We start from the raw sequence: 18,066 nt of genomic DNA on the forward strand, positions 1-18,066 counted from the left end.
AGTGGGGTTCTAAAGGGGTGCTTTCCGTTTTTAAGAGGTTTCAACCCACGTAAGTTACCATCTTAACCAGAGTGCTTAGTAACATCAACTTTATACCACCCACCCATTTCATGGCATCGAGAGCCACAGCAGCCTGACCTGCTCCCACCACTTTCCATCCGATATGAATCTCTTTCAAATCCTCACCTCCCTCGCCTGGTGCCCAAGCCCCACACTACCGCTGCTCTCAAGAGAAGGGGCAAGGAATGAGACAGATATAGGAAAGGGTGAGGAGCATGCAGGGGTACCTCCCTCACTTAATATGCTATATTTAACAGTCTGTTGCCAATGGAATATTTCATCTTTTCCTCCTGAAGAACAGCTAATTTGGTATCTTCCTCTAGGGTCAAAACCTGCAATGTTTTCCTGGCATCAGCATTTCCCACTCCTAGAATTTTTCTGGAATCCTCTTTTCCACAGAAACACACTTCTGAATTCCTATTCCTGATTCCCCATTGTAAAATGTAATGCTTTCCCCTAGTAATTTTGCCCTCTACCCCAAGTCTCTCTCCACTCATGGGCAATAACTCAGTCATACCAGCAGCATTTTTTCCCGGCAACCATTTCCTAGACCAAAAATAACTTGTTTTTGAAGAGCCAGATCTTTACTTTGCAAGAAAGCAAACATTCTAAACAATCAAAAGGCATGGTCACTGCTATATGCTAGAGGAGGAAAATAAACACACACACACACAACTTAATGCACACCTTTATCACATCACCCGAAGCAGCCACTGGGCTTGACCCTTGTTTCCACACAGCAGCCTCAGCCTGCAGCCAGCCAGGGCCACACCCTCCCTCCCTCCTCCTGTCTGTTGTCACCTTTTTCAGAACCTTCCTTAGCAACAAAACCAGAAAGAGAAAGCAGGGCCTCCTCCCAAAGTGGACAGACAGATCAACATGGCAGATAAGACAAAGGCCCTCAATGATGAGTCACACACATTCATATTTCCTGAAGATATTTATTAACATCCAAACATATTTTCAACAGGGGTGGGCATGATTCCCAACTTCCCCAGGATCCATGTTTTCAAAGTCTCCCAAGGAACCCATCTTTCGTGAACCTTCTGAAGACGATCTCTGCAAAAGGGTAAACTCCTCTGCCTATTTCCGGGCAGACCTGCAAATTCTGCCTTACTGTTTCCCTTAAGTCTCTTGTTCCTTTTTGTTTGAGGTGACACTTACATTAGGACCTGCCAATAACCAATACGGTCAGGCCATGGACGGTGGGTGCCCCGGACTGCCTATGAGCTTCCCAGCCAGGCTTTCAGAAAAGCTGCAACTCACCACCAGTATTTTGGTGCCTCCTGCTTTCCCAGGAGACCTGATCACTCTTCTTTGCTCTCAAGGGCCTCAGGAGCTCAAATATTCCTGATGAATATCCCAAGTGAGGAAGCAAGTTCGTGGATTCCCAAAGTTGTTGGTATGGACACAGGACAGAATAAGGCACCCACATCACAAGCTGGCTAAATATGCTGAGGGGGATAGGAGTGCCCTGGGACAGGAAGTACTTCATAGAGAATTCCACCCTGAGTGGGTCACCTCAAAGACTTGCTATTCTCACTAATTCCAACAGAATTCCTTTTGAGTTTTATGCTAATCATTTGTTGCCTCTGTACTTCCCTCAGGAGGACGCTGCCCTGGGGGGGCAGGGTAATTACTCGATGGGTAAGGAATATGAGCTCCCAACAACAGGCCCCTCTGAACAGGCCACCTTATCTGGGCCCAAAAGAAATCCCATCGTTTCTATCCAGTGTGAGTTCTCTGATGACTCATAAGGCGTGAACTTCGAGAAAAGCTTTCTCCACATTCAGAACATTTATAAGGTTTCTCTCCTGTGTGGGTTCTCAGATGACGAATCCGATTGGAGCTGTGAGAGAAACTGTCCCCACATTCGTGACAGGTATAGGGTTTCTCTCCCGTGTGAATTCTCTGGTGCCTGATTAAGTTGGATCTATGAGAAAAGTTTTCCCCACAGAGGTTACATTTATATGGTTTCTCTCCTGTGTGTGTTCTCTGGTGTCTGGTGAGGTGCATGCCCTGCCGGAAGCTTTTCCCACAAGTCAAACACTGGAAGAGTTTCTTCTCGGCTTTGGGGTGGGTCCCGGGATTTTTAAGAAAGAGCGTGCTGTCCCTCACTGCTTCCCCACACTCAGAGAAGGGGTACAGCCTCTCTTTTTCATGAGTTCTTTCGTGAATAACAAGGTGTGAACTGCGAGAGAAACTTTTCCCACACTCGGCACACTTATAAGGTCTCTCTCCTGTGTGAATTCTCTGGTGCCTGAGGAGGTTGGAACTGTGAGCGAAGATCTCCCCACACTCAGGGCACTTGTAGGGCTTTTCACCTGTGTGTGTTCTCTGGTGCCTGTGGAGGTTGGAGTTGCAAGAGAAGCTCTTTCCACACACATTACACTGATAGGGCTTCTCACCTGTGTGGGTTCGCTGGTGGCGAGTCAGGTGGGTATTCTGACTGAAGCTTTTTCCACACTCGAGGCACTTATGGGCTTCCTCTCCCAGGTGTGCTCTGTGTAGTGATAAAAAGTGTGGATTCCCACCAAAGATTTCAGCGCACTCCACACCCATGCACAGTCTTTCTGCTGCATGTATTCTCTGGTGTCTAATCAGGTTCGAGTTGTTAGAGAAATTTTTGCCACACAAGGGACATAAGTGGAGCTTCTTTGGCTGCAGTTCCTTTGGTCGTCCCAGCTTTTTGCAACTTGTGGCCCCCACTAAGGGTTGCTCCAGTCGATCCTCTGTGGGAGGCTCCCAAAGCTTTTCTGCCCTATCCCGAGGCCTTCCCTGCTCAGGACTCCAGGGCACCTCCCCTCTGGCCTGACCAGCCAGCAGTGCCTGGCGATGGATGCTCTCAGGTGAAACAGACTGAGCACACTCTTCCTGGTTCTCAAATTTCTCTTCCCCTGGAAGAGCAAAAGAAATCAAACCCCCATGTTATGTCTATGCAGGAGAAAAGGAAATCCCATGCGTGATACTGCCGGTATGTCAGAAGTCCAGAAGGCCTCGCTCTCCCTCAGTTTCCCATCTTCCCCATATTGGTAACTCACTCCAGACAGGCAGCCATATGAGGTGTGGGGACATCACTCAGGAATGAGAGCTCAAACCAGTCTTGAATTCCCTTGTGGGGGCCCTGACCTCCCTCTCCAACTGAGCCCCTGGCTTTTGTCCTTCAGGAAAAGTGTATGATGGAGCAAGATTGGGACAAAAGTGGGCAAGTGAACCCAGGAATGAATGCCTTCTTACACTCTGCACCCTGGGAACCTCACCTGCCATCACTGGGATGGAAGTGGGCAGTGGGGACAGGCTAGCTTTACACCAAGACCCTCGAATGCCTTATTCCCAACAGCGGGAGACTAGCTGGGCAGGCTGCTCAGCTGCTTTCCTTACCTGGAGCTGGGGTCCTGGAGCTCAGACCTTCCTTGCAAGTCTGGACACTTGGATGCCAGGGCCTTCCTCCATGTTCCACCTGGATGCTCAGGGCCTCCTGACTGGGAACCTGAGACTCTGACCACAATGAAAGAAACGGATTTCTATGTCACTACTTTCTTCAACTAGACAAGAGAAACAAAGATAGTCTTGCTCCCTGTCTTCAGAGGATGGATACGAAGGTGCAGTAAGTCTGATAGCAATTACTTGGAACATACACTAAACTATTCCCACTGTTACCTCCAGAGAAAGAAATTAGATGAGGGAGACTGGCTTTTTTCTTCCTACACTTGTGTGGCACTTGAAACTTTTTGCAATGACAATGTAAAACTTTTGTAATTAAAACACTCTAATGCACATGGTCAGAGTGGTCAGTTCCTTGAGGAATCAAAGTGTAATACTCTGAAAGAGTCTTGACCCTTATGAAACTAAGTTGGGACAATTCCAGAAGTAAAAAATGTAATATGATGGACAATCAGAAAAGGACCTGGGACTCTGAGATTAAAACCCAAAAGAGCCATCCTGTGTTATGCTCACTCCAACTCCATCAAACATGGACTTTAAAAAGGTTAGTCTCAAGAAATCATGATCTGAACTCTTCTTATTTAGCACTCACTGAATGAACTGTGCTCAACTTAGGGTGCCAAGCCACAGCACAATGGCAGAGACCCTGGAGAAGGCCCCCATGCAGGCAACCAAACTTCTTTTCTACCAGGTATGCATCAAGATAGCTACAGTGGTAACATAGAGTCCTGTTTTTTGTTGGGTTTTTTTTTTAAGATTCCTTCAAGTTTTTATTATGAGAATTTCCATACATGCAGAAAAGATGAAGGAATTATACAATACCCACACACTCTCCACTTAATCCAACGATCAGTTTTTGGCCCTGTTTTACAGACCTCATTTTTAATCTCTGCATAATAGTTCAATATGAAGACGCATCTTAATTTATGTTTAAATTACTTACACCCGTTTTGAATATGTATCATTTCCAAATTTCTACAAAGCTTCCCCCCTTCCTCAATTTTCAAGGACTGGGACAGTCACTAAGCTGGAATGTTGATGCCAGTGCCCTGAAACCTGTGTCTTTGGGGAAGAGCCCAGAAATACTAATGGAGCACAGAAAACATAAGGTCAGAAGAATAAGCATTTTAAAATTGCAAGGCAAAAAAAAAAAAAAATTGCAAGGCATCAGGAACTTGGAACCCCACAGTATTCTGTGGGTGATGCGTGGGAAGTGGGGATGGGGGTGGTGGTGAGCATCACTGGATTTGACTTGTTCTGCCCTGGTAAATTCATCATGGCTCAGACTCCCTGCCCTCATCTCTGGCAGCTGGGGCCCTTAAGTGTGCCAACTGTGGCACCTGGCAAATATTTAACTGATCTTAGTCCAAGGGACTTTAGGCAAAGGCAGGTCTCCTGGCCAAACTCAGAACTTAACACCCAGGAGGCGAGTGGCTAAGGAACAGGACCCTGGTCAGAAATGGCTCAGTCTTCATCCTTGGAAAAGAAGTCCTTACCCAGTGAGTCCACATTCTCATAACTCTCCTGCACCGTGTCCCGGGAGAGGGCCCTCTTACTAGGATGCTGACGCCCCCACTCCTCCTGGGAGATGTACATAGCCACGTCCTCTAAGCTCTCAGGCAACTGAAATAGCACAAGATCACCTTTAGGCCCTAAGGCACCAAGAACAATTCAAGCAGAGTCACAGGTTAAAGGGCAAAACCCAGGGGTGCCAAGGACTCATTTCATGGGGAAGAAGGGTGTTAGGCCTACAAGTGAAGTGTGGAGGAGACAAACAAAGAAGGTGGGGAGGTGCATGTGGTGAGGTAGTAAGGATCCTCTCTAAGTGGCAAAAGGACCCCACCCCACAAGAACAACTGGGGGGAGACAACGAGAACTTCCACATCACCTGGGGCCCAGTCAGCTCCTTGTCTTCCATGTTTCCTTCGGGAGGAAAGAGAGAAAGCCAGGGAGCAGATAATGCTGAAGGTGACAGAAATGATAATGAGAATGGCATCCTTAAATCTTGGCAACCCAAGGATTATCACAACACAGTGTCCACTGTTCCCTGACACCCAGACTCTGCTAGCAGGACCCAACACTGAACAGAAAGCAACGGAGGGATAATAACGCGACATCCGAAACAACAGAGTACCAATAGTCTTTCCTGCTGGCCCAAGCATTCAAGCCCTCATTCACTGAGCTCTAAAAGTCTCTCTTCGGCATACAAAAAGACTTCCTAAGAGATCCCCCTCCCTTCACCCACCCCAAGAGGAATCCAAACCACTTCTAAATCTTTTACTACACATCTGGGGACCCTCAGGTCAGAAATGCTCCCTCCTTGGCAGTGAGGCTGCATCCTGCCAGTGTCAGGGGCAACCCCAAAGCCCCTCCTCCCTCCCACTTGCCCAGATAACTGTTCCTCACCCCTCTCCTTTACAGTCTGAGGGTCCCTTTTGGGGCCGGGGCCTAGCAGCTCCTGCAGCCTGCGGCCAGGGCTTCGCTCAGTCTCCATGGGCTCCAGCTTGAAGCTCGGTGACTCTTGTGCTGTTTCCAGAGGCAAAGGCTCCTCCAAAAGCACTTCTGTTCCCTGCCCACGGTTTGTGACCTGGGAACCAACCCACATCACTCATCATCACAACAGGGCCCAAAAGGAAGGGACATTAATACAGAATTCTGAGGGCAAGCCTTCAACAGAGAACCACTGGCAAACCCTTTAGACCCAGCGAGAGAAGAATGAGTTACACTAAAACCAAACTCTTCTGATCCTGTGTACAACTGAGAAAATGTGTGTGAGGGGTGGGGTTCGGGGGGATTTCACTCCCAGGGCACACCTTCCCCACTCAGCTCCTGACCCACCTCACTCCCTCTGGCTTTCACCCACCTCTTCTAGATGCATCCACTCCTCACTACTGGATAAGGTAAATCTGGGTGGCTCTGGGGCATATGGCCTCAGAGCTTCAGCTGCAAACTTTTTAAATTCCACTATTAACTGCCACCCAGCTTTGTAAAGATTAGACTGCAGACTGTAATGTAACAATAGCTAACAGCTATTAAGCACTAACTCTAAGCCAAAAGAGTGATCAAACTACATGCTGCTCTCTCTCTAAACCTCAAAAACCACCTTAGAGAGGTATTTTAACATTTTCATTTTACCAGCGGCAGATCTGAGGCCAGAAGAAATTAAGTAACTTGCCCAAAGTCCCAAAGCTAGTGTGAAGCAGAGGGAGGATCTGAACCTGGCAAGCTAACTCCTGGGCTCACTCTAACGCAGGTGGAAACAGGGCACTCTTCACTGTCTGTCAACTTGGGGCAAATCTGGAGAATGAAAGTTCCTCACTAATCTACAAAAAGGCTTCTTGCCCATCTAAGATCTACTCAGGGCAACCAAGTAAACTCGTATGGGCAACTGGGGTCAAACAAACCGCATATAAAACAGCTCTTTTATCTTACCTTCTGTCTCAGTCTCCCAAGTTCTTTCTGCATATCTTCAACGAGAGTCACCGCTTCCTCGCCGCTCTCCGGGTGCAACTCCTGCACCCTGCTCTGGATCTCCTGGGGCAGGATAGTCAGGAACTGCTCCAGCACCAACAGCTCCAAGATCTGCTCCTTGGTGCGCATCTCCGGCTGGAGCCACCCGTGGCAAAGCTCCTGGAGCCGGCTGAGGGCCTCCCGGGGCCCAGCGGCCTCTTGAAAGCGGAACCGTCTGAAGCGCAGGTGAGAGGCCTCCGGGCTGGGACCTGGGTCTGGCTGGGGCAGCTCCTGGCTCCAGGCGCTGTCCTCCTCCAGTTTCACTATGAGGAGCCCTTCCCGGTCCTGGAAGCCCGGACCCGACGCCATCTTCAGGCCCCCAGACCGCCTTGGCCGCGAAACCAGTTGCGCACGCCAAAGAAGACGCCCCGGGCCCGGCGCAAGGATGGCTGAAGTCCGCAACAGCCAGGTGGCCCAGAGCTCCAAACCCTGACCGAGAAAGCTGGCTCCAGCCCGGGCGCAAACGGCTCCTGCGCCTCAGCCTCAGTTGCTCGCGGGCGCCGCCGCACCGCCCCTTGGCCCGCCCCCGCCAAGACCGCCCTAGAACAGGACCTGAGCTCCTCTCCTTTCACCTCACAGGACTCCGCGCTCCGCACCCACGCCGGAAGTCTCAACGCGCGTTAGGCATCACCAACCAATCGGAACTGCTCAGGACCAACTTCCGGATTACGTTCTGAGAACTCTAGCGCCCATTGATTGGATCAGGTTTCGCCACACACTTACCGCTGACCAGTCAGAAGAAAATATTTGCCTGTGGGGGCGGGACGAAGGAGGGGCCAATTGGGGTAGGGAGGCGGGACCGTCGCGCGAGCCCGAGATCCCAGAAACCTTAGGGGCGAGATCGCTAGGTCGGTTAGTGGAAATTAAGCCTATATCGGGTGCAACGGGTACACCGCCGGGCTACCGCGGTCAGAATTCCTCGGAAAGCCTAAGTGCAGACTTTCGAGTCACGCTAGACCCCTTGCTTTTGAGTGTCGGGGTGGGCCCGAAAATCTGTGGAGAAATTCTTCCCCCACAGACAAGTTTTGAGAATCACTGCCCTGGTCAAAACGGATTTCAAGGCGGCCCTCACCCCCTAACTTATGGGAGCTGCAGGAGAGGGCTCACCTGCCCAGGTAGCCTCGGGGGCCATTTGAGCCACGGTTCACTCGACCGCCCGCTCGGCGCTTGGGAGAGGCGAGGAAGAGTGGCCCCGGCCGGGTCAGCGCCGCCGCAGAGCTCGCAGGGAGACGAGGTCGACCGGGCGGCGGGGCCCGCGCCTGCGCCCTGGAGGTGCTGGCGCTATGGAGCCCGGCGCGGGCGCAGTCGTGGGGAGTGTTCTTGTGTCCCATGGCCCTCTCCTCTCAGCCCAGGGTCCCACCGCTGGCGGCTGGACGTTCCTCAGGGCCGGTCGGGACCAGCCCGCACTGGCTTCTCATTTTAAACTTGTCGGGGGCGTGCCTTTTTCATTGTCCAGCCCTTCGGGGCCAGGTCGTTGTTCACCTCCCTTGTAGGTCCACCGTGAATTTTCACAGTGAGAGGTGAAAGGAAGGTTGATTTCTTGGCCGGTGCAGTCCAGGCTTTGTGCTGCTGATGGGGAGGGCTGCCCAGCAATGAGGCAGGTGTCCACGGCCCAAACCGGCTCAGCTAGTCCATTGCCTCCACCGAGGGTTAGGCTTGTGGTCTCAGCCAATTAAAGGGTCGTGGGGTTGAATCGTGAAAAACAGTAATCGTTTATTGAGCCCGTGCTACATGCATCTGTATTCTCATGGCACACAAAATTGTAGGAACTAGACACTATTATTATCATCCCCATGTACAGTGTCAGTTGCCCAGAATCACACTTTAGTCTGTCGTTAAAGTTCAGGCTGCCGTGACCAGAAAGGGGATGTGGGGACGGAGAGGGTCAGCTTTCAACGACAGGATGGAAAAAGTCCAGAGAATTTGTTTTGTTGTTGTTCCACTCCAGAGAAGAGATCCACAAACCACTGTGGCAGATGCAGACCCAGAGGCCTCCTGGCTGGTATAGGTCCCTTTCAGAATCAGAGTCAGACTCTAAGACTTCTTCCTCCCATATTTTAGACATTCACATGTCAGGAGACAATAGATTCTAACCTAAAAACTACTTCTCTGGCATTTACTCTGTCATCTCAGACAAGTTATTCAATCTCGTGGGGGTGTGTGCTCACTCCCTAAGTGGTGTCTGACTGCAGCCTCATGGACTGTAGTCCTCCAGGCTCCTCTGTCCATGGGATTCTCCAAAGCAAGAATACTGGAGTGGGCTGCCATTTCTTATTCAATCTCATTAAGCCTCAAATCTCAGTTCCTTCATCTGTTTTGAAGGAATAATACTATACTATACCCACTTTATAACACTGGGTGAGGATTAAATGGGCTAAAATATGTGGGATGCTTAGAATCATACCTGGCATTTACTATGAACTCAATATTAGCTGTGACTAATGCATAGCTTCCCAGGTGGCACAGTGGTAAAGAATCCACCTGCCAATGCAGAAGAGAAAAGAGACGCAGGTTCAATCCCTTGGCCAGGATGATCCCCTGGAGTAGGAAATGGCAACCCTACAGTATTTTTTGCCTGGAAAATTCCGTGGACAGAGGAACCTAGAGGGTTACAGTGCATGGAGTTGCAAAGACTTGCACACAACTGAACACACATATGCAATGCACAGCAAATTCCTGAAGCCTTACCCTATGTTATAGAAAAGCCACTAGGATTATTATTACAGGATGTGGGGCATAGTAATGTTTGCAAACTACACATACCTTGAGATGGTAAGAATGAAGGATGAGGGGCTTCTCTGGTGACCCACTGTTAAGACTCCTACAGGTTCAATCCCTGATCAGGGAAATAAGATCCTGCAATCCTTATGGTGCAGCCAAAAGAAGAAAAAAAAACCCAAATCAAAACAAAAAGAATGATGAACCATTTGCTATCTAAGTTCCCTTTGATTTTAGGTTATTAACAGGTACTTAAAGCTAGAGAGATTTTCAGTTATTCACAATTACTAATAGTATTCCTCCATTTCTTTGAGGTCTATCTATAGTCCAAAAGAAAAATAGCTTTTATGGATGGTATTTTATAGTCAAAGAGCAATTTGATGGGGAGTGGGGTTACAGGCCAACAGAATTACAAGGGTTCATTTGGGGCAGGAGTTCTCAACATAGGGTCCATGAAATTCTAGAGCAGCAGTTCTAACTACAATAGAACTTCCTGTGATGGTGGCTGCTGAGCACTTAAAATGCAGCTCATGTTGCTAAGACCCACTAGGTAGTGGCTCCCATCAACAGTTCTAGAGGGTCACGTGGATGGATTTGGAGATTTTATAAATCTTTTGATATTTTACACAAAACTACATGTGTGTGTGTATTTTCTAGGAAGTGGATCCATGACTTTCATCAAGTTCTCTAAATGATGAAAAAGATTAGAAAACACTACTTTAAGGCTTGGTGAAAATTAAGAGAAGTAAGTATGCCCTTGAGTAACCACTGTTGATTTTACTTTCTTAAACAATTGATACTTGAACAATGCAGTGAGGGTTTGGGGCTCTAACTCTCTGCACAGTGGAAAATTCATGTATAACTTTACAGTTGGCCTTCCATATCTGCATCCATGGATTCAGCCAACTGTGACACATGGATTGTATAGTATTGTAACACATATTTAGGGAAAAATTCCCGTGTGTAAGTGGATTCATGCAGTTCAAACCCGTGTTGGATGAGTTAACTATATTTTCTTGTCCTTAGCTATCAGTGGCTCCCTATTTTGTAGAGGAAAAAACAATTTTGAATTTCAGATTAAAAAATGCCCTGTCACTCCTGGTCTTAGTTCTCAGGGGTACTGAATTCTGTCTCTGGAGCTGCTTTCAGTCCTTGCCTGGGTCCCATAGATTCCTTTGTACTCAAGGTGGGGGTGGTAGTTGTCTGTGCCTGGTTTTCACATTGACAGCTGATGAAATCTACAATGTTAAGAGACCCTGATACCGGGAAAGACTGATACAGGAGGAGAGGGGATGACAAAGGACGAGATGGTTGGATGGCATCACGGACTCAATGGACATGAGTTTGAGCAAACTCCAGGAGATGGTGAAGGAAAGGGAAGCCTAGTGTGCTGCAGTCCATGGGGTCACAGAGTTGGACACAACTGAGCGACTGAACAACAGAAATGTTAAGATGTTCAAGTCTGTGCTCTTTGGCGCAGGAGCACATAAGCAGCTCCTGTCATTCTGAAATGCTTTTCCTGACTCTCACCTTAGGATATCCTGGCCTGCAGGTTTCTACCACCTAAGTCTTTGCTATTTGCCACTCTCCCCAGTTTTGATTTCTTCCCATTTAACTACAGCTTTCCCATGATCTATGACTTCAGGCTTGTCTTGACCTGTAACACATTACTCTTTGATCCCATGCTTAGCTTTGAAATCCAAACAGAAAAATAGTGACTTTAAATGGCATTTCATTTGAAACACACTGTTTTTATTAATCTTAATCATATTTCCTTTTTCCATGAAAATATAAAATAAGGCATTTTGATAAAATGTTCTGAAATTTAAATTTTCTTTTGAGTTAACATTAACCAAACTAACTTGCTAATATTGTTTGGTAATGTTAATATTTAATATTTTCCTCCATTTAGATCTTAAATCACTATTTATCAACCTACATTTTATTCCAGAACAGTAAAGACTGTAAGATGTGAGGAGGGAGAGGAAGGGACACAGAAAGAGGGAGCAAACCGTAACTGCTCCAGTGACAAAAGGAATGGTAGACATGGCAGGAAACCGAGCCGGAGAAAATTTTACTAGTTGTCCTTAGATTGCTAGAAACACTGTTAAGATAGTTGTTTTGGTTAATTTCAAGATAATCTACTTCTAAACTTATTGAGCGGAAACATGTAAAGTTTATTTTTTGCTGGTCACCAACCAACCCAGTTCAGATACCAATTTTTATTTGAAAATCATTTGACTGAAATTAGTCCAGGACACAGTTCCAAAACTCCCACTTTCACCTCTCTTTCTTTCCTTGGGATTCAATAAGACAATGCTTCTCAGCCTTAAAAGACTCAGAATTAAAAAAAAAAAAAAAAGACTCAGAATTTTAGGAAAATTTACATTTTAGTCCTAACTTAGATAATTCTATTATCAAAATATTCAGAAGATAATATAAAGCTAATTTAGTTTATTGATTTTAACACAGAACTAACTGCTCTTCCATAGACAGGAAGACAACAGCCTTAAGTCCAAAAGGAGCCTTCCACTTGTTTTAGTTTTGTCCTAATTTTGAAAAACTGCCTTGACAGAGGTTCCGGGTGAAATAATCCAAACTGAAAACAGAAATCGATATAGAGGTCATCCACAGAATTCAGTCTGAGTTCAGAAATACCTGTGGGGACCTAAACTAACCTGCTTCCTGTCTTTATCATGGCCAGGACATCCAGTACCAAAACTGGCCTGAGCTTCCCCAGGGAGCAGAGAGAAGAGTTACAGGTGAAGAAATTGCAGGATTCCAAAGAAATGCAACAATGATTTGACTTCAAGACAGTTGGGTGTTCAAGGAAAGAAAGAAAAAAAAAAAAAGAAAGAAACAAAATTTCAGTCTTAATTGGAAGAAAAAGTTTTGGGATCTACTTAGAGGAGTTTTTATCATCCCATGACTGGTTTAACACAACTCTTTCTCCTTGGATCAGGGTGATATGTTCAATTTCTATTTTTTGTCTCAGATTTTGACATCAGGAGAGAAAGGAGAGAAAATGAAGAAGCTTCTTCAAAGTAGAAAAAGAAAAAACAACCTGCGAACTCTGCATTCATTCATTGTTACTTTAAAAGGGGATGTGTCCCATGGTTCTATTTCACACAAAGAAAAAGACTAAAAACATTTAGAAAGTTTGCATGGAAATCCCCAAAGCTTATAGATCATCATAACCACTCTACAGAGAGAGAAAACCCTAAGAGCTCCAACCTGGAAGAACCTCTCAACATCGTAAGACCTACTGAGCACCAGAGGATTCATTCAGGAAAGGAGCCTCACAAGTGCCCTGGCTGTTAGAGAAGCTTCCTTCATTCAGACATTGATAGATACCGACATCTCCACATAGGAAAGAGACCCCATGAATGCACTATAGTTTATGAAAAGCGATTTGACAGTGTGTTTTAAGAATATTTAAAATATTTCCTTTTTTTTTTAGGAAATATTTCTCCCTCACAGCATGTGGGATCTTAGTTCCCCAACCAGGGATCAAACCCATGTGCCCTGTAACCACTGGACCACCAGGGAAGTCCCTATTTCACCTCTTTTATCAAGAAGTTCCACATCTGAGAAACAATTCTGAGGGGAGAAAACAAAAACAGAATTGCAACAATAAAAATATAGTCGTTACACAAACATTCACCCCCATACACAGATCCTCCAGTGGTTCCCCACTGCCCTGATAATAAAACACAGATTCCTCAACAAAGCTGTAAAGACCTTCAAGGTGCAGGCACTGAATTGTGGCAACAAGCACTGCCGCTGACCCTGCCCCTTCCCCAAGTCATTTCTTGGGGCTCCCTGTTTCATTTGGCTTCCCAGGTGTCGCCAGTGGTAAAGAATCCACCTGCCAATGCAGGAAGATCCCCTGGAGAAGGAAATGGTAACCCACTCCAGTATTCTTGCCTGGAAAATTACATGGACAGAGGAGCCTGGTGGGCTATATAGTCCTTGGGGTTGCAAAGAGTCAGACATGATTGAGCCCACACCTGAAGCCTCCCTGATCCCGCGCCTGCTCAGCCTGGTAGTTAGACCAACTGTCGCCCCTCCTTGCCTGAATAAAGGTAACCTGTCTCGGGAGAGGTAGTCTTCCTTTCTTCATTGCCTTGTCTCAAACTACACATTTTTGGTGCCAAAACCCAAGAGAGGGCGAGGCACTCGCCTCTCTCTGTCTGTTGTTTTCCCCCATCCCAGAGCCTGGAATTGTGAGCGGTGCAAGCCTTGTCCTTTTATCGGTAACTTATGTACCCCCAGGCCTCCAGCTCTATCCCCCACCTCTCTCTGACGACCTCCAGAACAGGGAACTCTTGCCATTTGACCGCTCTGCATCCAATGTTCCACTCACTCCGGTCCCTAGATTAAGGTAAGATCCAGATAGTGTTCTAGAGGTACTTAGAATACTATCCTCTCCGGGTCTTGGGGACCCCCAGCCTAAGGCCACTCTGTAAATGACAGTGGGGGACCCTGCGCCTCGATACAGAGCTCTCTTCTCATAACTCCTATTGTGACTACGGGTGACGACCCAAACTCAAAATAGGAGCCTCTGCTTGCCTCCCAATCATGGGGTCTGGCCAATCTATCCCAAAAGAGTCCCCTCTGGCCTGGGTCCTCAAAAATCTCAAACCACTCTTACTCACTGAACTCAAAGCTAGCTGCTTAGAACAGCTCCGCATACAGATCTGGCCTCAGTACCAACTGGACAATCAAAACCACTGGCCTGAATTCGGCACATTTGACTTGTACATTCTTCAAGATCTCACCAACTTCCTTAAACGGAATGGCAAGTGGTCGGATGTCCCCTATGCCCAAGCCTTTTGGGCCCTTCAGAACAGGCCCTCCCTATGCAAGGCCTGCTCCACCCACGAGTTCCTTCTATGCACCTTGCTTCCCAAACAAAAGGACCCCTCCTCTTCAACTAAACGCCAATTGCGACCTTCCACACCCCCAGGAGTTCGACCCTGCAGACAAGCCCCCTCCCTACCAGCCACACCATCAAACCCCCGCTTCCCTCTCACCAAACTCACCTACTGACTTCGAAACCTCTCCTGAGTCTTCCTCAACCCCGCTACCCCATTCCTCCAATTCCCCCTCCCCTCTTCCCTCCCCCGCTGCCAGGTGATCACATACCAAACACGTTTCCCCTGAGAGGTGGTGGGACCAGAGGGCCCCACTGAAGTCCATGTGCCATTTTCATTGTCAGACATGAGCCAGATAGAAGAAAAGTTCGGATCATTTTCTGAAAACCCTACCAGATACAGAAAAATAATTTCTGAGGCTCACCCAGGCCTATAACCTCACACAGAGTGATGTATATTATATCTTAAGTGTCACTCTCACTTCAGATGAAAAAGATCATATCTGGCAAGTGGCAAAAGCCCACACTGATCACTTAAATAACCAAGACCAGGCTAACCCAGTTGCTGATGAGGTGGTGCCTCAATTAGAACCCCACTGGACATACCAGCCCGGTGACCCAGGCATTAGGAGACTCAATCACATGATCACCTGCCTCCTAGAGGGCATGCAGAAAAATGCTCATATCCATGTCAATTATGATAGTCAGGGAAGTCACCCAAGGGGTGGAGGAAAATCCAGCCTTATTCTTGACACGCCTCACCGAGGCGGTCATATATACCAACCTAGATATCACCACCCCTGCTGGGTTACTCTACCTTCATGTTCAATTCATCAGCCAGTCCGCCCCTGACATTAGATGCAAGCTTCTACAACTAGAGAAGGGCCCCGAGACCTCCCAAAGAGACCTTCTAGAAGTAGCCTTCAAGGTGTTCAATAATAGGAGGAGGGTAGGAGAGAAAACGCTGGGCTGGAAGAAGCACAAGCTGGAATGAAGATTGCCGGGAGAAATATCAATAACCTCAGATATGCAGATGACACCATCCTAATGGCAGAAAGTGAAGCTGAACTAAAGAGCCTCTTGATGAAAGTGAAAGAGGAGAGTGAAAAAGTTGACTTAAAGCTCAACATTCAGAAAACTAAGATCACGGCATCTGGTTCCATCACTTCATGGGAAATAGATGGGGAGACAGTGGAAACAGTGTCAGATTTTATTTTTGGGGGCTCCAAAATCACTGCAGATGGTGATTGCAGCCATGAAATTAAAAGACACTTACTCCTTGGAAAGAAAGTTATGACCAACCGAGACAGCATAGTAAAAAGCAGAGACATTACTTTGCCAACAAAGGACCGTCTGGTCAAGGCTATGGTTTTTTCAGTGGTCATGTATGGATGTGAGAGTTGGACTGTAAGGAAAGCTGAGCGCCGAAAAATTGATGCTTTTGAACTGTGGTGTTGGAGAAGACTCTTGAGAGTCCCTTGGACTGCAAGGAGATCCAACCAGTCCATCCTGAAGGAGATCAGTCCTGGGTGTTCACTGGAAGGACTGATGCTGAAGCTGAAACTCCAATACTTTGGCCACCTCATGTGAAGAGCTGACTCATTGGAAAAGACCCTGATGCTGGGAGGGATTGGGGGCAGGAGGAGAAGGGGACGACAGAGGAGGAGAAGGGGATGACAGAGGATGAGATGGCTGGATGGCATCACCGACTCGATGGGCATGAGTCTGAGTAAACTCCAGGAGTTGGTGTGCTGGGAGGCACTGTACAGGGAGGCCTGGTGTGCTGCAATTCATGGGGTTGCAAAGAGTTGGACACGACTGAGCGACTGAACTGAACTGAACTGAGGAGAGAAAAAGACCATGAGAGAAAAGCTAAATCTGCCTTTTTGGTGGCAGCAATTAAGGGAAGAGATCAACCCAGCCCAAGTCATCCCAGACCAGGGCTTAAGATCCCCCCTGGACCCTGCTTCTGATGCAACAAGTCGGGACACTGGGCAAAGGTATGCCCAAACCCACAGCCCCCCCACAAAGGTGTGCCCGACCTGTGGCCAGTGGGGACACTGGAAGATGGATTGTCCCCAGGGATTCTCTGGTGCCCCTGTGGAGGTCCCCACTTCTCTCCCAAACCCCAGCCCAACTCTACGAGAGTTGTTCCAATGACGGGACTGAGGTTCCAGCCCCCCGGCCCATGTCCCGAACACGGGCTCGGAACTTAGGGTAGACGGGATAGTGGCTGGGGAAAAGATCTCCTTCATAGTAGACACTGAAGCTGCCTTCTCTCTCTTAACCTCCTACTCTGGCCCAACCCAAAACTCAGAGCTCACAATCAAGGGGGTCCCTGGAGTCCCCTTAAGCACCTACGTCACCCCTCCATTACTCTGTCAATTTGGAAAATCGACCCTCATATACTCATTCCTCATAATGCCTCAGTGCCCAGTGGCACTCCTAGGGAGAAATTTGTTAACCAAATTAGGGGTCTCTGTTACTATATCCCCTCTAGAGGCAGTCTCTACGTTCTACATGCAGATGGCATCTGGACCATCCCCATTCCCTACTCCTGACCTTCCCTTGTATCTACCCGCTATAGATCCCCGAGTGTGGGATACTGACCACCCATCTATAGCCAAACATCATCCCCCGGTCCACATTACCCTAAAGGACCCCTCAGCTCTAATGATCCAACAACAGTACTCTCACCCTGTTGGCCCACAAGGGACTTACGCCTATCATTGACCATCTTCTTCAAGCCTCCATCTTAATTCCTACCCATTCACCACACAACACCCCCATTCTGGCAGTAAAGAAGGGACCAAACTCTTGGAGATTGGTCCAGCATCTACGAAAAAATCAATGAGGCCATCACACCAACATTCCCAGTAGTCCCCAATTCTTACATCTTTCTGTCCGCCATTCCCCCGACTACAACCTTCTTCACAGTATTAGACCTTAAAGACACCTTCTTCACCATCCCCCTCCACCCCCTCTCCCAAGCCCTCTTCACCTTCAACTGGCAGGACCCCGAGACTCATGTCTCCCAACAACTAACATGGACAGTTCTTCCCCAAGAGTTCAGAGACAGCACCCACTTTTTTGGCTTTACAAAAGGACCTACAGACCCTCGACCTGCCCCTAGTTACCTCCTCCAATATGTAGATGACCTCCTCCTTTATAGCCCAACCCAAAAACTTTGTCTCCAACACACTGCCAAACTCCTTGAGGCCCTGGGGTCCTGGGGTTATCGGGTATCCCGATCCAAGGCCCAAACAGCCCAGACAGAAGTCACCTACCTGGCGCTCTCAGCCCACCAACAAAGAGCCATTCCTCCAGGCAGAAGCCAGGCCTTAACTGTCTATCCGCCTCCAAAAACAAAACGGAAACTCCTGTCTCTCCTCGGCCTCCTAAACTTTTTCCGTATCTGGATCCCCAATTTCTCCCTCATTGCAAAGCCGCTTTATGAG

At 47.8% G+C, this 18,066-nt stretch overlaps 1 protein-coding gene and 1 long non-coding RNA gene across 3 annotated transcripts; one reads left to right on the forward strand and one right to left on the reverse strand.

Moving 5' to 3' along the window:
• Positions 1-987: 987 nt before the first annotated feature.
• On the reverse strand, positions 988-9,865 carry ZNF263 (zinc finger protein 263). Of its 2 annotated transcripts, XM_043455390.1 has the most exons (8): positions 9,778-9,865; positions 8,122-9,026; positions 6,937-7,765; positions 5,911-6,091; positions 5,393-5,466; positions 5,001-5,127; positions 3,442-3,558; positions 988-2,957 (listed from the first exon to the last, which is right to left on the reverse strand). In XM_043455390.1, the coding sequence occupies exons 3-8, from the start codon at positions 7,321-7,323 to the stop codon at positions 1,786-1,788; spliced, it is 2,058 nt and encodes a 685-aa protein (XP_043311325.1). In that variant the 5' UTR covers positions 7,324-7,765; positions 8,122-9,026; positions 9,778-9,865; the 3' UTR covers positions 988-1,785. The 2 variants fall into 2 exon arrangements, with proteins under 2 accessions (XP_043311325.1, XP_043311326.1); XM_043455391.1 differs by lacking the exons at positions 5,001-5,127; positions 5,393-5,466 and having other exon boundaries at positions 9,778-9,864.
• On the forward strand, positions 7,997-14,732 carry LOC122433004. The gene is made up of 3 exons (XR_006266999.1): positions 7,997-8,129; positions 10,390-10,477; positions 12,728-14,732. It is a non-coding gene; the product is annotated as an uncharacterized LOC122433004 (long non-coding RNA).
• Positions 14,733-18,066: the final 3,334 nt, after the last annotated feature.

Source organism: Cervus canadensis, chromosome 32 (assembly GCF_019320065.1).
Source record: "Cervus canadensis isolate Bull #8, Minnesota chromosome 32, ASM1932006v1, whole genome shotgun sequence".
NCBI classification, from domain to species: Eukaryota; Metazoa; Chordata; class Mammalia; order Artiodactyla; family Cervidae; genus Cervus; species Cervus canadensis.